The sequence below is a fragment of the Cucumis melo genome, chromosome 12 (assembly GCF_025177605.1).
Source record: "Cucumis melo cultivar AY chromosome 12, USDA_Cmelo_AY_1.0, whole genome shotgun sequence".
Taxonomy (NCBI): domain Eukaryota; kingdom Viridiplantae; phylum Streptophyta; class Magnoliopsida; order Cucurbitales; family Cucurbitaceae; genus Cucumis; species Cucumis melo.
In genome coordinates, this window is record NC_066868.1 from 3,438,053 (window position 1) to 3,463,456 (window position 25,404).

Genomic DNA, 25,404 nt, shown 5'->3' on the forward strand with positions numbered 1-25,404 from the left:
AGCGTTGCGATGCTCGGATCTTTTCACAACAAGGCAACTCTTTCCCTTACAATGTTGCTCGACATGGTGCAAGGAAGAAGCCAAATGGCATATTTTGCTCTTCCAAATGCCTTGGTTTGATCGACTAGTCTTGGTCGACGTCATTTGACTCCAAATTGCACGAATTAGCTTCAAAATGACCTTAGCACCATATTTCATCGATGAATTGTTCAACATCTACAACACAATCAACTAAGATTGTAAAATCATGAAACAAGCTCGAATTAAGCAAAAATGGATAACATATTGTATACGGTATCAGTGTTATTGTTTATCATTAAGTGAGTTATTGTTATTGCAAAGACGTGTTGTGTGACATCTCTAATCCAAGTGAAAGAATAATTGTTTTTCAAAATTTCAACATTCAACATTATGAACATGTGCATATCACTTATAAGTATGAATAAAAGCATATCAATCACAATATATCATACATTAGACAAAATAAGACATGATTGTCTCAACATTATATATAACAACAATCAACATCTACCAAGAAGAATTTAGTTTAAGTGACACATGTGTATACACGAGGACAAGAGGTTTCAGATTAAAATCATCTCCCTCTAATTTGTACTTTAGAAAAAACATCAATCGACAATCAATTAAACATTTGTTCATTTTACACGTATCATGATTTTTTATTTTTTTTTGGTTTACATTTGACCCCTATGAGTATTTTATATTTGTTTAGATGTTGTTTATTGGTTGCCTTTATTGGAATCGAAGTAGTTGAGGGAAAAATAGCAAAATATTATGGTAGTCACAAAAGTTCTAACAAATCTTCCTATCTAAAATGTAGATTTGGACTTTTTATCTGAAAAAAAGAATTGCTTTAAAGTAATTTTAAACCACAACTTTTTCAAAAGTAACTACATTTATTTTCTTTTTCATTTCTAAAACTTTTATGGAATAATGTGGACAACATATCACAAAAAGCACGAAGGATGAGATGACTTACACCACTTATTATAACAGTTATATAATATCCCTTTTGAAAAAAAGATTGTTACTTAGGCTAAGTTCGGGTGTGCGTTTGCTAAAATAGATTAACCGTGAGATCCTACTAGATAGGTAAACATTTTAGTTAATATTTAGTTTTCAATTATTTTATATTGCATTTTTTATTGTTTATGTTTAGAAATCTTTTAAAAAATATAAGCAAAATATTTATACTCTATAGAACGATTTTGAAAACGAAAAAAACCTACAGGTTCACAATGAAAAAATACAAAAAATGCCCCGTCAACAATGTGCATAATATATTTGGTACAGGATCGTTTAGATTTGGGTATTGTTTGGTACACGATAGTTTAAATTTGAGTAGCCAAACCTAAACGATTTTTTTTCTCAAGATTTTTTGGTACACGATCGTTTAAATTTGATATACAATCGTTTAGACTTTAGTAGTCAAATCTAAACTATTTTTTTTTCAAGATTATTTGGTACACTATCGTTTAAATTTGTCTACATGATCGTTTAGATTTGGTTACATGATCGTTTAGATTTGTTTACACAATCGTTTAGATTTGGCTAAACCATCGATTTTTTTCAAGATTATTTTCGTACACGATTGTTTAGATTTGACTACATGATCGTTTATTTTTTGTACACACGATTTTTTTTAATTCTTTGGTATACAATTGTTTAGATTTTGCTATATTTGGTATACAATCGTTTAAATTTGGCTCCCAAATCTAAATAACGTTTTTTTTTAAGATCAATCTTAAACAACCAAATAACGGTATGAAAAATAAATAAAAAATAGATCTTTTATATTTGATACACGATCTTGAACAAAGTAACAGTTTGGATGAAAAAAAATAAGAAGAGGAAGAGAAGGAAGACAATGGAAAGAAAAAAAAATCGCAGAAGCGGAAGAGAAGAAACTCAAATCTAAACGACGTTTTTTTAAAGATCGATCTTGAACAACCAAATAATAGTTTGAAAAAAACTAAAAAAAATATATATCTTTTATATTTGATTTACGATCTTGAACCGAATAATAGTTTGAAAAAAAAACAGGAAGAGAAAAAGAAGAAAGACGACGAAAAGAAAAAAATCGCAGAAAAGAAAGAGAAGAAAGACGATGAAAAGAAAAAAATAGCGGAAGAGAAAGAGAAGAAAGAAGATGAAAAGGAAGAGCAAACCTGAAATATTTTAAAAAATGGCCACCTTCATGGGCTTTTTCATTTTATTACATGGACCATAAATATTTTGCCAATTTGTTATATTTACGAAAATTTTTCTTATATTTATCTAATTTTTCACCTAATTAAATATATTTTGATATAATTTCCTACATTAAATTCATTAACTTTTTTAAAATACGATGTTGATTTTTGAAAATAATCGTTCTACGTGCCAAGGACATCACCTTCTCCCTCCTTCGTTGAACCTTAGCCTGCGTGTTGAATGAAAAATTTTAGTAAGCAAAAAATGTATATTAATATTTTATTCCAATATAGCATTCCCACATTGTTAAGATAACAATGTCTTAGCAATGTGGAAGTCCCTTTAAGTATCCATATTTTCATCTATGGGTTTGGGCCCTAACGGACACCTAAGTTTTGGAAGGAGAGAGGAGATAGACAAAAATAGGTTTGTCGATATCTCCACACGTGCACACGACATCTCTTTGTTAAATTATTTTTAATTTTGAAAAACGGTTTTGTAAATTTAATTTTAAAATCGAAATCGTTTCAAATTGAATGAAAATTAATTTAACGATTTTTATTTGGTCATTAATTTTGTGGCTGTTGGAGAGGCTCCCCGCTCACTATATATATGGACCTCATTCATCTTATATGAACACGGAACAAAAAGAACATAATTCTTTTCTCTCGAAAGTTCTCTCCGTCTGCTATCCCCATTTTCTTTCTTTTAGTATATCGAGCATAAGAGTGTCTTGTTGAGTGTTAGTATTCCGATTAAGTTTCATGTGCAATTCTAATTGACGAAACAAGATTGTTTTATCCAAGGGACGACGAGGTGATAAAAATTTATTTGCAGAAAAGAGTAGAGCCGTGAAACGTCTTAAAGAAAGTGAGATCCACGACTCAACCCTTTTATTCTAACTTGTTTATGTTCTAGAGTAGGCTTTTTGACACCGTGAGTTAACCAATACGTGGGTTGATCAGTAGGCATTTTGACTAGTAGGCGTTTTGATCAGTAGGCGAGTTGACCAGTATGCTTGCCGACTAAAGAACGCATTTTGTTCAGGTGAGATACAAATACACTACACGAGATACAAGGCAAGAAAGCACGCCTTCTGTCTAAGCATTCAATCTAGGCGTTAAGGTTTCTCAACATAGTAAAGGGATAAGAGGCCTAGCGGCGGAATAATTAAATAGAAACATTACTCACTTTAATTTGGGAACCTAAAAATATCAGTACATTGGCAAAACAATTACATAAAGTAATTTTCATATGGCTAAGCATGCTTAACAAATACTTACAGAGAATAAACATTTATTCTCGTTGACAATTTTAAATCTGTGCCAATCACCAAATCAGGGACACCACCACTTAGAAACTTTCCTATTCTTTGATAATGAACTTTTGTTTTGTGAGAACCAAAATTGGAAAGAAAATTACATAGAATAATTTTGAGAGAGTTCTCAATACGTAGAGTTTCCATATCTCCTCTGTCTATATTTGCATACCTATATCTCCTTCTACTACAAAGTTAGAGAGTATATGGAAACGTGGAACCCATGTTCCCTATTAATTTAACAAATTAACTTAATATTAAAAAGTAAAATAATTAATTGATTAAAATAATAATTTATTAAATCATATTTAATTAATATTTCATTTAAATCATATTTAAATGAATCTCTCTCACACAACTTATAGTTTTAATTTAATTAAGTAAAATTAAACTAAACTATTAATTAATTAATTACTAAATTAAATATCTTATATTTAATTTAATCCAAATTTGAATCATATTCAAATATAAATTTCTATCTTGATGTGTATCATATAGATATTAAATTTTAACCTATAGTTTTAATATGAATCTAATTCACATTAAATTAATATTTAAACTCATTCAAATATTTTATTCTCTCATAAATTAATTTTGAATCATATTCATAATTAAATTTATATAATAAAGTTTAATTAAAATATAAACTTTATAATGTATCACCATACATTATATTAATTTCCAAAGTAAATTTGAACGTTTCAAATTACAACCAATATAAATCTCATTACCCTTTACGAGCTAGAAATGGGACCTAATGAACCTACAGATCAGAAGCTACAACAATATGAGATTAATTAGCTTAACTCATTAACTACATTAATCAATATTAGTTAACTATGTGTACACTACACTAAAGACTTGTAACTGAACTCTTCTCACTATAGAAATATTTCTATGTCACGAATATAGACCAATAATAGTAAGTTAGTCCTTCACAAGTGTTCGTAACATCAACTGGGTCAAACTACCGTTTTACCCCTAGGTTACTTCTAGTCCTTAAATACCAGTGCTTCTCTAATAAACAACCTGTTTATTGTCCAACCACTAAACAGAAACCCCTCTCGTGCCATAGAGAGGGTAGAACTCTTTGTTCAAGTCTTGGAGAAACCATTTAAGGGAACACTCATCTATTTACCCTAAAGTTGGGAAGGAATGAATTTCATCTTGTGTGATTATGTTCCCAACACCCCTCTCGATCTTACGCCCAAAATGATAAGCATATTGAGTCTGCAATCTAACCACTCTCACCTGTACAAATCAAAGGACAATCTCTCGGGAACAGGAGTTCATAATACAGTTAGGATTAAGACTAAGTTACCTAGATTGTGCTAATGAAATAGAAACCTAACTAGTTAACGAAGTTACATCTAGTGGTTACTATTTCGTGGTCCGCTCTTATGCAAACTCATTGCATAAGATACCCTTACTCGTATGTCACCTACACGAACGCGTTGAATCATTGCATTTGTATCAAATACAAAGTGAGTCGTGTCCATAGTGTTACCATGATAAGGTTGGGATAAGGTAGCCAGCCTTATAGACCCTCTAAGGTGATCTCGAACATTGATCCCATGTATTTCTCTACATACTTTTCAAAACTCATCAAACAACTTAAGATGTTAGTTTATTGGATTTAGGTTATTAAGACAAAACTAATAATATAATCAATAACGCTTATTGAAATTATAATAATTACACTTTATTAATAACGATCGACAAATTTACTATCTACGAGTTTAAGGACACAAAATTTAACACATACAACTTCTTCTAGCTAATTGCAACAACACTACGCCACACGAATCTTTTGTCATTCACCGTATTTCCTCATTGTTAGCCACGTCGGACGCTCATCATCGATCGACGTCTACCGCTCCGAGTTTTCGAGCCCACCTTCACGTTCCAGGCTTCTCTTCTACACCAACGTCTCTGTGTAAGCCATCCTCCACCATTTCGCGTGTCTCACATCATTCACTGAGATAGTCTTCCTCGCGTGTGTCGTTTCCCCAGCTTCCATCTTCGAGTCGTGAGCATGCACCTAACTTCCTTCCATTTGTGCGAGCCACCCCTACCTTTTAGTCGAGCTGCAAGCCTTCTACTATCCTCTTTTCAACCATTTTGAGCCATATTTTAATGAGTTTTGTTGGTTTTGATTGGGTTTTGGGCATACCCATGAAATGACAATAATTTTATTAAATAAGTTATTGGATTTTCTTTGATGGAAACTTTGACGGTCAGCTAAGGAATAAACTTTGTCTAACCTCTCAGATAAGAGATTCCACTAGACCTTCAAACAAAATTGAGAATTCGCATGTATTACTGATTATGCATTGATGGTGACTACATACATAGTTGAGCTATGTAGATGTGATTATGCATTGATGGTAGCTAAATCCGTTGAGTTGTGTAGATGTTCGCTGAACGGTTATGTTTGGTGTTTCATGCCATGTTTATGGTTGTTACACGACTAGAGGTCTTCTCTCAATAGAGTGCATCACCAAGATAGTATATTTTTTATTAAAAATTTGAATATAAAGACAAAAAATTCTAACAACATAACAAGATACTTTGGAGGAAGCCATGAAAGAGGAGCTCTTGTTCAAGAAATTCCACAATATTCTTCCTTCTATATTCTTCCTTCTATGACTAAAAATTGAACTTTAACTTAAATTGATTGGCCTAAAAATGACTAACCCTCAATAAAAAAATGAGTTAGTGGAGTGAGTGATGGAGGAACTTCTATGTTGGTCATTTTATTTAATTTATGGGTAAGATATTTTCCTTAAAATGACTAAAAAGTGTCTAGGTCTTAGTTTTTAGTTTCCATTTTAGCTTTTGTTTTTAAACTTGGGGACATCTCGAGGCCAACTTAACCTTAGATTGTTGTTTTTGTTTTTAAATTATGTTGATCTCGGTGAATCTCGGGCATCCAAAGCCCTGAGATCATGGTTGTACTAAGCGAACCCATCACCAACACCATGATCTCTGTTCTTTGGTGGATGAGCTTCTCTGGGATTAACCGAAATTATGTTGATCCTAGAGAATCTCGAGGTAACTTTGCCCCGAGATTTAATGAAAAATATCTCTCGATGACGCACTCGACTAAGAGAGATCGAGAAACTTTCTTTAAAGAGTTTTTTAAATTTGGAAAGAATTTTGAAACGATCTCAATCGAAATTGGCCCAAAAATACAAAATAACGAGTTTTTTAGAATTGTTTCAAATATAAAACTGAAAAGATGGTAGATATATATATTATCAATTTCCCAATATAAAATTTAAATTCAACTCAAATAACTTAGGGAAACATATTTATGCATTTATTCCTATATCCAACTTTAAAGCCAATACAATCTCCACCCCCTATTCACCTTATCCAACCCTATTGACTCCTATATCCACCCCCACCCTACACTTTAATTTCAAACTCAATATACAACTTTAAGTTCAACTCAAACTTAAAAACATTTATGCATTTACTCTTATATCAACTTTAAAGTAGACAATATATAAATTTGATAATGCTCAACCTAATTAAGAAACTTTAAAATACACTTAGGCAGTCTCAATCACCACCCCTACCGCCACCCCCACTTCCACCCCCGCACACTTTAATCCCAAACTCATTATAAAACGACTTGAATTCAACACAAACTTAAACACTTTTATGCATTTACTGATCCTAAACACATTTATTCATTTACTGATCCTATACAAACTTAAAAGGCAATATAAAGCAATCTCAAACTCAATATACAGTTAAACTCAAAACTTTATTTATGCATTTGTTCCTATACTAACTTTAAAGTCAATACACACACTTTAATCTCAAACTCAATATATACCATATTCCAATCCCAAACTCAATGCATTTTTCTAATATCAATCTCAAGCTCAATATAAAACTTAAATTCAACTCAAACTTAAATAATAACTACAAGATAACAACATATACATTTCTCTAATTAATTTACCATCAAAGTTGAGTTCATACCCTTAGATTTATTTCCTTGTGATTTTAAGAGTTGTGAAAAAGTAAGACAGTAATATATTTCCTTTAGTTGTTACTTTAGTTAACAACTAAAAGAGTAGGTAAGGGAATAATATAAGCGAAAACTTGTTAATCCAGTTCGATAAAACTCACTTGCTCCTTGAACAACTTCTTTGGCCGACTATTGAAAGACTTGTGTCCATAAAGAAAGGGATCTTTTTTTAAATATCCCTTTAATTTAGATATAAAAAATTTAAAATAAAGGATTCACGAAATCCCTAAAGAAAATGAGAAAATTTTTTTCTTAAATAAAAAAAATCTAAATACATATTTGTCAAAAAAAAATGTAATAGAGTTGTAAGACTGCCTTTCAAGTCATCAATCTCAACTTGTCTTTTCTTTTCTATTTCGTCCACTCTAGAATTTAAAGATTGTATCTCATTTTGTTGTTCCTCTATAATTTGTGAGGAGGATGCACTCGATGATGAGCTATCTTTTCTTGATTTTCACTACTATAAAAATTGACTCTCTTGACGGTTTTAAACTGTAAAAAATGAGTATTCTTGACGGTTTCAAAACCGTTGTTGAATCCAGTGTCAAGAAAGGCCATTTTCTTGATGGTTGTAAAAAGTGTCAAGAATTGGTATCGTTGACAATTTCTAACCGTCAAGTATTCAATTTTTCATGACAGTTGAGAACCGACAAGAGGATACGTTTTAAGGACCGTTTACAATTGTCAAGAATGAGATGATGAAGCCCGAAAACCGTCAAGAATACGAATATTCATGACATTTTAAAACCGTCAAGAGTGCATTTTTCATTACATTTTAAAACCGTCGAGAGTGCATTTTTCATGACATTTAGAAACCGTCAAGAGTTCATTTTTCATGACATTTAATAACCATCAAGAGTACTCTTTTTCTTGACATTTGAAAACCGTCAAGAGTGCTTTTTAATGACATTTTAGAACCGTCAAGAATTTTGTTATTTATAACATTTGCAAACCATCAAGAAATGTATTGTTAATGACATTTCAAAACCGTCAAGCAATTTTTCATTTTTTTAATTGTAATTTATTTTATATTATTATTCCTGTATTATGCTCTCATTGGTCCAAAAATTCAACTACATATAAACGACAAATATATATCAAATGGCAACTAAACATCATCCATTCGATATCATTTCCAAAACTTTGCATCATATTCATATATCATTTACAAAACCAATATACATATAAACAATTTCAACAGATTTCCATGAATTGAACTAAACATCATCTAATTAACTAACCTAGCCCAAAAGTATATCATCCCCAATACATAAACTTTCATAATGGCAACCCCCTACATATGAACAGTTCACCTATCAACAATTCACCTAAACTGTAATCCTCTACAAAGTCTCAAAAGTATATCAATCAACCCCTCCCCTCCATATGAACATTTCAAAAAATCAGCCACAAAAAATAAAGTTAATTTCCTTTTTCAGAGATGACAAATAAGTCCTAGATCCTATGTACGAACCCAAAAACTCTACCAACTCAACCCGCACCTCATCTAACTCGGCTTGTGAGTATGATTTTCGTGTATCAATCTGTAGACATGCAAAATAAATGAATTAGTATTCATGAAAATTATTATACGTACAAAAGAAATAGTTTGATATATAACATACCGAATCCGAGATGACAATGCTTCCCCTATTTACAATTTCTCTCATATATTTCATGACATAGTATCCACACGTAGTGCTTCCGACTTGTAGTGGACACTATAAAAACAACAAATTAGAATAACGGACTAGTCTTAATTGCTAGTAATCTACAAAATACAATTAAATTTAAATAGTTATACTTGCCTTTACTGTTAGCCATAAAGTTTGTTTCCTGATTTTATTAATGTTCTTTTGCGAGTGAAATATCGCTATTGCTCTGTTTTGGTAAGATAAGATTGCACATATCTTAGAATATTGTACATGCATTAGAATTAACAGCACTACATGATATAAAAGATTAAACTTACGTGTCGGTTACATATCTTGTAGTTGCTTTTGATGTCGTCCTTAGCGAGTCAAGGTAAAACACTGTATCCTGATACGCATTTATAGCAAGCAGTGCCTAATGACCCCTAATTATACAAAAATGTAAGTACTATTTTATTGTCAATGCAACCAATACCCTAACTAAACTTACCCGGGATTAAAAGGAGCAAGAACTACTTGGTTTGGTTTTGACACCATCAATCTACTACACAAGTTTCGAATTCGAGATTCTTATGTGTTTCCAGAAGAGATTAGGGACGGATCTACGAAGACATACTGCACATTTTCTTTCGAACCAATAACAGATGAATACAAGTACCTACAAAATATATAAACTCGTAAAGGAGATATATAAATTTAGATGCAAAGGAATGAAATTGACTTACATCATATAGGCCACCAATGTAAACGTTTTGACTTCGTTCATGTTACAAAGATCAATGATATCCTCTCGAAGCACAGAAGTCTTTCATGTTACAAATTTAGATCGCGTGCTAGAAATCTTCGATGTCCTAGGTATGCTATTTTCTTCCCATGTCGTAACCTTATAGAATTTGTATTATCTCCACAGATTGGGCATGCCTTATACCCTTTAACACAACATCCACTAAGGTTACCATATGCAGGAAAATCATTGATTGTCCACAACAAAACCGATCTTAAGTTGAACAAACATTCGCTTAATAAGACTAAATTTCCACCAACTAACCAAATAAATAACTTAAAACTATTTATAAATAAGATTACAGTGTCTTTAGGGGTCACCTCATACTTTGCTCTATTCCCAAGTCCCTAAACTATCATGACAATTTATAAATTCGGTTCTCTAACTATTACTTTGTAATTTGTTTTTCCTATGTAAATAATCTATATACATAATTGTGGTAACAAAAATTTATTCATTTAACAAAAAATGTCTCAAAAGAACATCAATAGAAAGCACAAAAGGTGATTGATTATTAGAGAGAATCCCAGAAAAGCACTAGTATATATTACCAAATTACCAAACGCAACGGTTAAGCACTAGTATATATTCTTTCCCTAAATTAACCCATCGTCTTTTATTCTTTTCCCTTCAACAATGCTCCTTCTCCATAAATAATAATAATAACCATCATCACCATCAAATTTTTGTTTCATCCTAGCTAATATACATTGGTAACACATATGAATATTGAAACAAATTATGTAAATCTAAATTAAACATCTAATTGGATTACACACTTACCACACTTCAAAATTAACCTGTAGAATGGTTTTCATAAATGTTTAGATCATAATAATAAACTAAATAATAAGAGGTAAATCTTCGAATCATGGTGTAAACATCAAATTAAGGGGAAACTAATCTACAATATAAGAATAACAAGAGTGAAAGAGAAAGTTTCAAATGCAAAATGGAATTAAGGTCAGTTGGCTCTCTAGCCCTTATATAAGTATAATACAATCTATGTGTTGGTGAAAATCCATGTTAGTGCAAATAAAGGCATCTCCATGATCATGACAAACACTGTATACTATCTAAACAAAATGACAAGATTCAGATGCATAAACTTGAGAATCCTAATTTACAGTCAGAAACGGTATAATCATATATGTAGTTGTAGTTGTGCTACATAATTTCTTCGTCATTCAAAAGTGGCATTAAGTAACCCATAATTTTATATGCTTTTATTGATAAAAAATCTCTTTTATTCCCCTTTGTTCGTTCATCCCAAACAAACTTATAAAGAATGAATTCAGGGAAGTTTTTTTATAGTTTCTAAAGATCAAACTTGAAATTTTCTGAGTATGAAGTTAAAGAAGACTCGATTCTTGCAACAACTCCTTTTGTAAACAAACGTAAGAATATTGACAAACAATTATACTTACAACATTATAAAATGAACAAATCTGAAAAGTGCTTCAAGAACCACTGTTAGAGTGTTTCTCCTAAAACAACTATTCAATCTAATATGTTTGTGTTTGGGCCAGAGATGAAATAAGAAGGCTCAAAACTCAAAATCCTGAAATGACTCATAAGGAAGCCTTTAGAACAGCAGCAAAAAACGTAACAAAGTTCCTAAAGAAAAGTAAAAGAAATCCAAAGTAGCTACACTTCTAAATCACCAGTGCAAGAGATAGCAAAATCCCCGTAATTACCAAAGTCCATAACCCATTGAAAAATAGAGCAATGACCACTGGAAAACACAAATACATTGAAAAATGCAAGCCCAATATATTTTTCAGAGCATTTACGAATTAGATAAAAAAATAGCAAAAGTGAAATATGAAAAAGAGCTAATCAAAGGAAGATCGACGATGACCAGACGATAAGACAAAGATGAAAGAGATCGACGATGGGTTGCTTTCTGCGAGAGACCGGATGCGAAGACGATCGAAGATGGCCAGACGCGAAGACGATAGAAGATGGCCGGACGCAAGACGACCAGATGAAAGAGAGGTCTAGGGCTTTTTTGATGGAAGACGATGACGACCGAAGATGGAAGACGACGACGACGACCAAAATCAGCGAACGAAAGACGATGGCTGAAGACAGAGCGGCATTCGACAAGACGGAGGGACGTTCGGCAATGGAGGAGACGAGCGAGGCCACGAAAATATTAAGCGCACGATTTGGATTTTTGGGATTTGTAGTTTTAAAAAAAAATTTAATATTTTAATTAAAAAGTTAATCTTGACGTTTCTAAAACGTCAAGAAATATTGAAAATAACTCCCTCCGCTTTTTATAAAAATTCTTGACGTTTTAAACCGTCAAGAATTTCATTGATATAACTTGACGTTTCTAAAACGTCAAGAAAAAATACATCTTACTTGACGTTTACAAAACGTCAAGAATCTTGAAATTATAAATATTCTTGACGTTTTATAAAACGTCAAGAATTTAATAGATAATTCTTGATGTTTTTGAAACGTCAAGAAAAAAAATATATTCCTTGACGTTTAAAAAAACGTCAAGAAAGCTAAAAATTGATTTTCCATAAAAATTCTTGATGGTTTCTTCTTCCAATCACCCCTTTCTTGACGGTTTTTTCAAAAAAACGTCAAGAAATAAAATTTACAACCGTGAAGAAAGGCCTTTTTTCTAGTAGTGTTTTTAGCTTTTAGCCCTTAACTCACCCATGTGTCCAACACCCTCTCGCATATCGCTTCTCTAGATATTGGTTCAGACTCTTCTTTTGTGTGGAGGTCTCTCAGTTCTACCATTTGATTCTGCAACAATAATTTAAATAAATATTTGTGTAATGACTTATAGATGAAGTTACATTGAAGAAATAAAAATTTACATATGCATCTTTATTAGTCTGATTAACAAATTAGTCATCTCTCTTAGAGTACTGTGTACGCTTAAACAACTCTACTAGGTCGATTACTTGACCATCGGGTCCTTTTGTAAAAGCAAATTACATAAAAGATATTAATAATACATTCTTACAAATCAAATAAATAAATATTTTTTTATTTTTAATTACCATATATTCTCGTATGCATATGAAAGTCTTAGAAAACAAGTTGTATGAATAAACTTTACAGTCAACTTATTCTTTTTATTTAGTCTTCCCCGCTTTCTAATAAAACTTGAAATTATTGTGGAAGGAGTAATGGAGTTGTAAGTAAAGTGAAAGAAGCACAAAGTTCTTACTTTCCATTCAATGGATTCAAACTTTAGTCCATAAAAAGTACCAAATCTTCGATGGCATTTTAAGCCGATTACGAGTGTGTGCTCATGTCTCTTAAGAGCTTGCATATAATTTTATAATGTTGATGTAGTTCCAATATATTCTATACTCTTTGAACAAATTTTTCATCTTTTCATCGATGAAATCATTGCAAGTTGATTGGACATGTCAAATTGGAAATGGTTTAACACACACATACCTGAATGGCAAAATGTCAGATGAGCATTTTACCATCAATAGGCTTTTAACAAGCTCTCTACATTATTTTGTTACCACTTTCCAACTTTCAAAACGAACAGAAAATGATTCTCTAACGTTTGTACACCAATAGCATTACTAAACCTCGTTGCATCAAGGCAAATTGGTTTCTTCCACGGAGGGTCAATCTCAATAGGAATCGTTGTTGCACTTGGCCAAGAAGGAATAGTAATTTGAGAAGTTTTAATGCCTAGACAGATTGTCTAGATAGAACATGTACTTCCTTGCCTTGTATCTCACCTGATCAAGTCGCCTACCGATCATCTCACCTACTGGTCACCTCGCCAATTGATCAGAATGCCAACTGATCAAGACACTTAGTGGTCAAAACACAATCTACAAAATAGAAACTGGTTAAGAAATGGTTGAGTCGCGGATCTCGCTCTCTTTAAGACGTTTTGCGACTCTACTTCTTTGTGCAAACAAAATCAAATGTCTCTTCGTCCCCAAGATAAAACAGCGATGTTCTTCAATTGGCTTTGCACTAAAACCAATCGGAATCTCAACACTCAAAATACACACTATTTGCTCGAAATCTTACAAAGAAAATTTGAAATAGAGTTTTCTTGCTTGTAATTTCTGGCACACAAGATAAAGATGTAGAGGTGTTTATATTGTGTGAGGAAAACAAATAGAAACGTTGAAAATTAATTTTGGAATTAATTTTTAAAAACGTTTGTAATTATTGGAAAGATTATGTTGAACATTGAATACAAAACCGTAATAACACGTTTGATTCTTTAATTATGTGATAAAGATCATGTCATTCATCATATCTCATCTCGCTTGACCATCTCGCCTAGGATATCAGCATGTGAGATGAGATATTCTAGCATTTCGCATAGTTAGTACTATTGCGTAGTTATGATTAATATCACATAATTGAAAACTATATCGCGTAGGTCTCTCAAGACTATCATCTGCATAGCTTAGTCCTTTCGATTATCGCATAACAGTTGATTGCGTCGCATTGTGTTATCACGCGTAAATAATTTTTCATTCAACAATCTCACACTTGAAAAAAATTTACTATTAGTCCTGCACTTGAAAATTTTTAAAATATTTTCATCGAGCAATGTCTATCTTTATAATAATGTGCTTTAAGTAAAGATGTCTAATGACTTGAACCAGCTTGACGTAGTGACAATAGTTTAGAGTATTGTAAAGTAAAGTTTTGAACTTTACTTCTAACAAAATTGCACAAATAGCATTATTCAAGTGAAGTTTTAAAATTGTTGATGCTTTATGGCCTTGCATGGATATCCCAATTTAGTGAACGCTCTAAGAATTTGACCAAAATTCCATAGGAAGTGGCCCTCACTTCCACATTCACAAAGGTGAATCTATCAAGAGTACTCCTGTAGCTAGATACCCTACTTGAAATCAAGTATAGAATTCATTAAGAACAAAGTTCAGCCATCTCATACGCTTCAGGATGTCATGCTAATCACTCAATCATAAGAATGGAACTCCTAGTTATTTTAGCATGATTCTCGTCATATTACTTGTGATCAGTTATTACTCATTCAACTTGCTTCTTGGAATCTCCAGTCTTTCAAGTTCGGTTTACCTCACAAGTAATTCAGTTTTCCATAGGCTTGAGTCTCATTGTCTCTGAGGTTTTAAAAACATTCCCTCTTGCAAGTTCTTTTGCAAAGGATCAATCAAGTTATCATCAAACCATACATAATCCACTATCACTACACTAGTAGTGAGAAATTCTCTGATGGTACTGTGCTTACAATGTATATGTTGTCTCTTACCATTGTAATAATGGTTCTGAACTTCTGCGATAGTTGAAGCATCACAATAGATTAGTATGGCTAGTACCGGTCTTTTCCATGTGGAAATCTTTAATAGCAAGCTTCGAAGCCAGCTTGCTTATTCACTAGTAGTAGCTAGTGCTATCATTTTTTACTCCATCGTTGACTGAGCTAAAGTTATTTGTTTCTTGGATTTCCATGCAAAAACTTCTCCTACTATATTAAAAGTATAGTCACTTATAGCCTTTGAGTCATCTAAGAGGGAGTTCCAATCAGCATCACTGTGACATTCAAGTATGCAAGAAACTTTTGATGATGTAATCCTATATTTTGAGTTTTCTTAAGATATCTCATTACTCTTCTAAAGCATTTCAATGTTCTAAACTAGGTCTGCTAGTAAACCTACATAGTAAACCTACATGATATCAATTAATTGCATATTTTATCGGTGACTTTAATATATTTCTTCTGTTGATCTCCACTCTTTGTCACTATTGTGACTCTCTCAATCTCATAATTAAACATCAACACTTTAGTTTGGTTAATGTATTCATGTTTGACACGTATCGAATACTCTGATACTTCGATACTGGTTGGACATGTATTGTAACGCTCCAAATTAAGGTAATCTTATCCTTAATTATCTTAAGTTTAATTTTGACCAATGTTGAAATTCTTTTGGGTTCTAGTTGGATTTATTGAAATCTTTAATTTGTAGAAATTGGAATTTATTAGATATTTTGGAAAAATATCTAATCATTTGTAATTGAAAGAATTTTGATTAACTATATATATGAATATATATAATTAATTGAATTTAAAGTTAAAATAATTATATTATGAAGATAATATAATTATTTATAGTTATATATATATATATATATATATATATATATATATATATATATATATATATATATATATATATATCTTATAAAGTTAAAGGTGATGTGATTGGAGAGAGAGGGAGATTTGAGTTTAAAAAGAATATTTTATGGGTTTAATTGAAGAGAAAGAAGAAGTTGTTTTATTTGGAAAAGAATAAGAAAAAAGGAAAAGAAGATATAATGATTTTTTTATTATTATCGTTCTTTAAGTAGGGCTTCGATTTCCGTGCACCACTTTTTATCATCTTTTCCCTCAAACACAAAGAAAAACTCTAGCTGCCCCTCACTCACGCCATGCCGCCTGTCCCTAACTTTTTCGTTTCTTCTTTACCGTCGCGTTTCACAAGTTGTTCGATCTTCGCCGTCGTGTTTCACAAGCCATCCGATCGTGTCTTCTTCGACTTCGTCGCATCGTTTCGTCGAGTAGCAACACCATCGACAACGCCTCATCTGTCGCCGATCTTTGTGGTTTATTCGCACCCGTCGCACAGGCCTTCCTTCGTGAACTGCCAGCCGATCGTCCGCGCCACCCAAGCTTAACCAAGTTGCATGCGGCTCCTTCCAAGCCGCAAGCATCAGTAGTCGAGCCAAGTTCGTCCGAGCCACCTTGTCTTCTGCTGTCGAGCCGCCTAGCCAATTCCTCCTTAGTCAAGCCATTTTTTAGCTGCCAATCTTAATTTTGGTCCTTTTTCCACCTATTTTTGTAAGTTTTGGTAAGTTGATTGGGTTTTTAGTATACCCAACAAGATTGATTTTTGGACCCTAAATAGTTTAACTTTGGTTTTTTTTTTTTTTTTTGTTCGATTTAACTGGAAGTTTGAGCTGTGGAATTTTTTCCACAAAAGGTAAATTGGATTCAACCTCAACTTTGAGTAAGTTAAATTAATTGGATTTTTAGATCCTTAAGCAACTATAATTAAATTATTGAGTTTAATTATTTACCCTTACTGTTCAGGATTTATTCTTGGGAAGCTTGACTTTGCTGTCAGAATTATATTTGGATTCAGCTAATCTCCAGGTAAGAGATTCTCCTACTAGACCTTCGAATTGAAGTAAGAGCTTGCATGTAACTTTTCCATTATGCATTAATGTAGCTAATATGCCTAATGTGTTTATGTTTATGGTGATTGGTAGTCATGACTAGTCTATGTTTATAATGACTGTTAGTTCTGACTCAGTTATGTTGATGATGACTATTGATGTTGATGTTGATGTTAATGCATGAAGTATTAATCTCATCATTTAAAATGTTATAATTGATGCTCATGCCATGTTTTTGATGATGTTATGTTATGTTACATGTTATGGATAGGGTGTGCTTTTAGCTTTATCTATTAGAGTCATACGCACATAGGTGTCCCTCGGGATTACCACCTTTTTATGACTGCGTAGTCTGATGGGACCACCAGTCCAATATGAGATGATATGTTTATGAGTGACTCAATAGGGTCACTCATAGCCCGATTGTCTTAGTGTTTCCTCCGGGTCCACTAAAGACCAGTTTGTCCTAGGTGTTCCTTTGGATTCACCGAAGACCAGAGATGTTCCTATGGGATTACAGATTTCACGTATTTAGGAAAGTGCCAGTTTAGGGATATTACTCTACAAGACTCTAATAGGAAGTTAACAGACACCTAGCGGGACTAGTAGTAGGTCCCTTACTAAGTATATTTTTATACTCACTCTTTCATGTTTATTTTTTTTAGGCAAAGGTAAAGGGAGAGGTAGAGGGAAGCTGGCGAATGACAAAAATTGACCATGCCGTGCCATAGGAAAATGTTTTCCTTCCGCCATTATATTATTTATTTTTATTTCAGTATTTTGTACTTTCATTATTTCTCTTTTGAAACTAGATAAGGCTCGACTAGGATTTTAGTTTTGAGATTTATTTCTACTTACTTTAGTTTAATTTATTTATGATTTTAATGAGTATTTGAGATTTTAAATTATAAAAATTTGTTATTTTCCTTTTGGATTTAAGAAAGTTGTATTACCCTTTGAGTAGTAATGATCTTAGCTTAGTATAAATAGTTGGGTCGTTACACGTATCATACACTTGGTAGTAAAACTAATGTATTAGATATGTAAAGAACACTTGTTGAGTAGACTAAAGAGATACATATATGATAATAATAATAACTTTCTTACCGTGAAATACATTAAACTAAGTTTTTAAGCATGTAAATGCATCAACCTATTTCCACTAAAATTTCTTTTTATTGTAAAAAAGATCTATATTTGTTAAATTTGTATTTTGATAAATGTATTGTCCTTACCGTGCCATGTCCTACATTTATAAAATATGGTGTATCACTACTTTCGTGTCTCATATTCATATTCGTGCTTCTTTGCTCTCAATCTTCAGTAATAGAATCATCCTCCACATTGTTTTCAACATTTTGGTACTTGTAGTACCTAGCACATGCTAGATAATACCCAAAATTAATCACTCCAATCACCGATATCGTCCAGTAAACATTATCAAGTCTTCCTTGATTGATATCATCAGGTAGCCATTTTGTAACCCTATGAAATAGATCAATCAAAGTTGTGCAAAGATAATATGCAATGTCAATCACCAACGAGATCAAAGCCGTTGCAATGCAACGCAACGACATCAAAAATTCTTGATAGTATAATCCAACTTGTCCAAGAAAATGAAAAGCTTCTCCAATGCCAACCAAAACTAGTTGTGGGAAAAGCCACAAGGATGATATTGGCACTATTGCCATAGCTTGGTCTTGAAGGTGGTGAGCACGAACAATCTTTAGTCTCTTTAATTCTACTAATGCTGACACTACCATAGAAAGAACATTGAGAACATGGCCAAGACCAATGCGTTCGAGAGGTTGTGGCATTCGTTCAATCCACTTTCGCCAAGTAGGGTAGAGAAACCGATCGATTAGGGTTAGTGAGATGGTGGTGGAGATGAAGACGTTGACAGAGAAAGACCCTGTAGGGATTTTGAAGTTTAGACCGAGGTGACGGTCCATGGTTAGGGCTTAGAGAATGATTAAGCTTCCTTGGAAAACAATGGGGATGGCGAGAAAAATGCTAGTTGACCAAAGGGGGAAGATTTTAAGAAAAGTTTTGAAATCTTCTACTTCTTGTACTTTACACATCCTCCAAGGTTTTGCAAATGGTTCCATCCAAATGGACATCTCCTTGTGTTATTAGAGCCGCATGATTCAAACACCTTCAAGAAAGATCATAGTGTGTGTCAAAGCTGTTAGTTAGTTAATACTTAAATGTTGAAATTTATTGAGTAGATAATTAACTTTATGCTTGAAGAGCAATGAGGAACAGGTAAAGGGATGCAATCTATCATATAAAAGAATAATTTATAGAAATAAGAAGAATCTCTATGTCCATGAAAAATTATGATTAGACAATTGAATGAAATGATGTACAAAGATGAGTGTGGCTTATCATGCATCAGGTTTTTTTTTCTTTTCTTGAATTAATGTTATTACTGGCTAAAAAAGTGAACCTATATTATTCTAGGTGCATGCCTTCTTCACTCAAATATTTGGAACTTGTGTGTGTAGCTCTGAATTAGTAACATTACTTATAAACATAAACAAAGCGTACATCAAAAATTAATATTAGATCAAAGAGATTAAGCCATCAACTTTTAGGAAGATTTTAGAGGATAATCAATGTGTTTCCTGATTAATATTTTTAAAGATAGCTTAATAAGTTTGAAAATATTTTTTAAATTATGTTCAAAGTTTAAACATATTTTCAATCACTTTAGTTTTGTTTTTATAATTATTTTTTTTATGTAAAAGTAGAACAATATAACTCAACCATAAATAAAAGAAAAAGTAGAAAATTAGTATATATATGCATTATTGAAGCATGACATACCTAAAACTCTTTGTCAACACTACTCCCCAGCTTGATTCCTCAAATGAAGGTCCTTACCTTGATAGTAGCAACCATTATCCCTTCCCATAGTCGATGGTGCCCAATCAAGCCTTTTCAAAGCATTCGAGACAAGAACTCGAGCGAGAGCAGTGAAAGGGCTACCTATTGTCTTATCGAGGCGATAGAATCGTTTTCCGATCAAGAAAATAGCAAGGGAACTGTAACGACCCAAATCCTTATACTGAGTCGAAGTCATTACTAAATGTAAAGCACATGATTTAAGCCATAAAGTTTAGTTAAAACGAATAAAACCTCAGAATTTTATTTATAAAATCAAATTAGGGTAATGTGCAAAATATAAATAAATATTAAAATCCTACTCGGGCCCTATCTACTTTTAAAGAAATGAAATAGTGAATAAGGAAGAAAATAAAACTCAAGTACTAAATGTCTAAAACGAGGTGTAAGCGGAAGTAGAAATCACTATGGCTCGCCACGGTCACTTCTGGTCGCTCGCCAGCTTGCCCTTGCCCCTACCTCGGCCTCTACCTGAAAAGCATGACATGGAGAGAGTGAGTATAAAATTCTCAGTAAGGGACCCACTACTAGTCCCACTAGGTGCCTGTTAGCTTCCTATTAGAGTTCTGAAAATAGTACCCAATCTCTGGCACGTTCCCGAACACGTGCAACATGCGCTCCCGTAGGAACGAAAATCTGGTCTTTGGTGTCCCGGGGGAGTACCTAGGACATACTGGTCTGTAGTGAACCCAGGAGAAACACTAAGACAATCGAGCTGCGAGGATCCCGTCGAATCACTCGAATCATATCTATATCCATGCTAGACTGACGTCCCGTCGGACTATGCAGTCCTAAATAGGTGGTGATCCCAAAGGACACTCATATAGGTACGACTCTAATAGGCTAAGCTAACAGGTACCCTAACCATAGCATACATATATATAACATCATCATGTTATCATATCGGTCTAATCATCATCTCACATCTCATCACACTATCCAACATACAGTCATAACAAGTCACGTCATCACATTACCATACCATCATATAACCACAACATCAGTCACATCATGCTCTCATTAATTTACATGTGTTATACAGTCTAGTCCTTAACATGCATAACTGGAGGTGTATGCGGTCTCATGGTTCTAATCATAGAGCTAGTAGTAGAAATCTCTTACCTGGAGATTTGCTCAACGAGTCCTAACGGCCAGAAAAATGTGCTTTCCAAGCAGTGAGGTCCTAAATGTTTAATACGCCAATTTTCAAGATTAACTCGCCAAATGACCCAAGGCCCAAAAATGTAGTTGAGACAACTTACCCTAGGTCGAGGTTGCAACGCTTGAGCCCTTGATGAAGAAATCCAACGCTCCAAGTCAATTGGTCCAAGGTGTTCCTTAAGAGAAATAATTTAATTTAGTCCAAATTAAATTATTTAGGTTGAAATTCAAGTCTCGGCTGGGTATGCAAAGAAACCCATTTGACTTACCAAAATAGGTGCAAAGGGACCGGAGCAGGCTGGCGACTCAAGGACAGGCGGGTCGGCTCGACTAGACAAGCAGGAATCGGCTCGGCTTGTAGGTTGGGATCGGCTCGGACACAGCGTAGATAGGCGCGGCTCGGCTACGATGCAGGCGCGGCTCGGCTTGGGCGCAGGTACTGTGCGCGTACGGCTCAGCTGGCGGTGCGGACGCGGGTCGTTCGGGTTGCGGGGCGGAGGCACGACTGGGTCGATTTTACGCGTAAACGAGGTGCGACGCAGGTTTCGAGACTCGGGCGGATCAACGGGGTTTGCAGGGCCATCCGGCTAACACCGCGGCTTCGATGGCTGGGCTTTAGCGGTGCTCAGCGACGGCTAGCAGACGGGGGAGTTCGGCTAGCGAGACGCGGGTCGGCTTATGATCCGCGAAGGCAACGGCTGGAGAGTGCGGGTCGGCTGGCTGGGCTGCGCGGCTTCGTAACTCTCGACTCCGACGCGGTGGTTGGCGGAGAAATTTCGGCGGCGAGGGCGGCGGCGCGACGAAGCTGTGGTCCGCGGCGGCTAGGGTTTCAAATTAGCTTCCCTTTTCCCTTTTTTTTTTTTGAAGAAGGTGATGGGTTTTTTTAATGTGCACGGGTCCCTATGCCTCATTTAAACACCACTTAACCCACCTTCTCTCTCCTCCTCCAAATCTAACCAAATCCTTTTTTTTTTCTCCTTTTAAAATAATTATTTCTTTCTTTTCCTCAATTAAATCCTCACATCTCTCTCCTCAACCAACCAACCTTAATCTTAATAATTAACTCACATCTCTCTCATCACTTCACCAAATTTATTTCCAAATAACACAATTATTATCCAAATCAAAATAATTAACTCTAAACCTTAATTAAACACAAAGTCAAAAATAATCAAGTTCCTCAAATAAATTTGAAATTTTCCATAATTACACTTAAAGACGATAAAATGAAAAGCCCAATCTGTTGGGGCGTTACAGGAAATGGCGTTGGCGGCAAGGCAGATGCCAAAGCCCAAACCCCAACTGACACTGTCTTGAATGTAGACAATGGCTGTGACGCTAGCAACAAATCCAGCATAGAGAGTGACAAAAAACCAATTAATGAAAATGTTTTGGTTTTTAATTGTATCATATTGATTTGCTCCAAGAGTTGCTGTAGTGAAATGAGAACCTCCACATCCAAGACTTACTAATATAATGCTCAAGTATAAGATTGTGTACTGGAGTTTTGAAGGTGAAGAAGAACATGTGATTGAGGTATTAATATGATCACACGATTGTGGCCTTAGCGAATGGATTGTTGCTGTTAGTGTAAGGGAAATCAAACCCTACAAAATGAAAATCATATGTATTTATTATATAAACCATGATGGAAATGAGTCAAGCGAATTGTTATTGGGAAAAAGGAAAGCTAAAGAAAGAAAAGTAAGGTAAAAAAATTTGAGATCTAACCAAAAATAATGAACTTAGATAGGTACGTCAGGAGACAATACGTTGAGATACCTTAGGTAGAAAAGAAACCTCATAATCTATTATGTTAGAACATTATTTTTATCTATTAATCAATTGTTGGATGCTAGAATTAAAATGCGTAGATTAAAATGCGTAATAATAATACTTAGGTGCAAATTTGGTTGTTTTGATCATCTACATGCATCTTTTGACTGAGTTGCGCAAAGATGGATGCAACTTAGGATGTACTTAAATATTTCTTTCAATTAAGATTTATTTTGAAGTTGTTGTACCGTAACCACGTTTTTTAAAAAAAATCAGCTGTAAAATGAACTAAACAAGTGTTTGGTAAATTTTAGGTTCAAATCGAAAAGGTAGGCTGTGTTTGGTAAACAAAGATATAAAAAACATCCCGTTTTAAATAAAATAATTAAAATACACCTACAATTTTTATCATTATTATTTTGTAATTTATAAATTTTAAAAATTGTTTAGAGTAATTTATTTTGCTTGTTATATATTAATTAATTTCAAAATATATTAAGAAAAATAGTTTTATTTTAAAAAAATCAATATGTTTTTTTAAGAAATCGATGCATTCAATGTATAAAAATCAGAAAGATAAGTTTGATTAGGTGGGATATTGAAAGATATGTAAAACTAAGTATATCTAATTTCTTAAGTGATATAAAATACGAAAAGAAATTATTTTAAATAACAAAACTATTGAAATTATTTACAAATATATCATAATATCATATTCTATTTGTAAAGGACTATTGTTCGTGTTTAATTATTATGACATAAAAACACATATATAGTAGTCTACTATAGATAGACAACAATATTTGTTATATCTGTAAAATTTAAGGGATTATCGTAAATATAGAAATTACATTCAAAATATTAGCATATATAACAATATTTTTAAAAATTTAAAAATATAGCAAAATCTATTATTGATTGACCATATTGAAAAATTTTGGTCCATCACTGATAGACTGATAAATCATAACAGTGGGGGATCCATAAATTTTCTATAGGAGGAGCACCAAGCACTCTATCATGACACCGTCGTGCTTTTTAGGGCATGTCCATGATAGACACGCAACTCTATCATGACGTCATCCTGCTTCTTAGGGTTTGCCCATGATAGACACGCAACTCTATCATGTCGCCCTCTTGCTTCTTAGGGTTTGTCCATGATAGACACGCAACTCTATCATGACACCCTTCTGCATCTTAGGGTTTGTTCATGATAGACATGTCACTCTATCATGACGTCCTCTTACTTCTTAAGGTTTGTCCATGATAGACACGCAACTCTATCATGACCCTCTCTTGCTTCTTAAGGTTTGTCCATGATAGACACGCAACTCTATCATGATATCCTCTTGCTTCTTAGGGTTTGTTCATGATAGACACGCAACTCTATCATGACACCCTCGTGCTTCTTAGGGTTTCTCCATGATAGACACGAACTCTATCATGACGCCCTCCTGCTTCTTAAGGTTTGTCCATGATAGACACGCAACTCTATCATGACACCCTTCTACTTCTTAGGGTTTGTCCATGATAGACACGTAACTCTATCCTGACACCCTCCTGTTTCTTAAGGTTTGTTCATGATAGACATGTCACTCTATCATGACGGCTTCTTACTTCTTAGAATTTGTCTATGATAGACACGCAACTCTATCATGACACTCTCTTACCTCTTAGGGCTTGTCCATGATAGACACGCAACTCTATCATGATACCCTCTTGCTTCTTAGGGTTTATTCATGATGGACAATCAACTCTATCACGACACCCTCGTTCTTCTTAGGGTTTGTCCATGATAGACACGCAACTCTATCATGACGCCCTCCTACTTCTTAGGGTTTGTCCATGATAGACACGCAACTCTATCATGACACCCGCCTACTTCTTAGGGTATGTTCATGATAGACATGTCACTCTATCATGACGTCCTCTTGCTTCTTAGAGTTTATCCATGATAGACAAGCAACTCTATCATGACCCTCTATTGCTTCTTAAGGTTTGTCTATGATAGACACGCAACTCTATCATGACACCCTCTTGCTTCTCAAGGTTTGTTCATGATAGACACGCAACTCTATCATGACACCCTCGTGCTTGTTAGGGTTTCTCCATGATAGACACGCAACTCTATCATGACGCCCTCCTACTTCTTAAGGTTTGTCCGTGATAGACTCCCAACTCTATCATGACGCCATCCTGCTTCTTATGGTTTGTCCATGATAGACACACAACCCTATCATGACACCATCCTGCTTCTTAGGGTTTGTTCATGATAGACATATAACTCTATCATAACGTCCTTCGACTTCTTAAGATTTGTCCATGATAGACACGCAACTCTATCATGACCCTCTCTTGCTTC

At 33.9% G+C, this 25,404-nt stretch overlaps 1 protein-coding gene and 1 long non-coding RNA gene across 2 annotated transcripts; both read right to left on the reverse strand.

Moving 5' to 3' along the window:
• Nucleotides 1-18,414: 18,414 nt before the first annotated feature.
• Nucleotides 18,415-20,217, reverse strand: LOC103497250 (protein NRT1/ PTR FAMILY 2.6-like). The gene is made up of 2 exons (XM_017046620.2): nt 20,028-20,217; nt 18,415-19,353 (listed from the first exon to the last, which is right to left on the reverse strand). The coding sequence occupies exon 2, from the start codon at nt 19,148-19,150 to the stop codon at nt 18,512-18,514; it is 639 nt and encodes a 212-aa protein (XP_016902109.2). The 5' UTR covers nt 19,151-19,353; nt 20,028-20,217; the 3' UTR covers nt 18,415-18,511.
• A 174-nt stretch (nt 20,218-20,391) lies between these two features.
• LOC127144460 (uncharacterized) lies at nt 20,392-22,131 on the reverse strand. The gene is made up of 4 exons (XR_007816112.1): nt 21,536-22,131; nt 21,368-21,442; nt 21,228-21,288; nt 20,392-20,576 (listed from the first exon to the last, which is right to left on the reverse strand). It is a non-coding gene; the product is annotated as an uncharacterized LOC127144460 (long non-coding RNA).
• Between the last annotated feature and the right edge of the window lie 3,273 nt (nt 22,132-25,404).

Excerpts from the sequence above, each read along its gene's own strand:
- LOC103497250 (XM_017046620.2), bottom strand. The coding sequence starts at position 19,150 with ATGGACCGTCACCTCGGTCTAAACTTCAAAATCCCTACAGGGTCTTTC.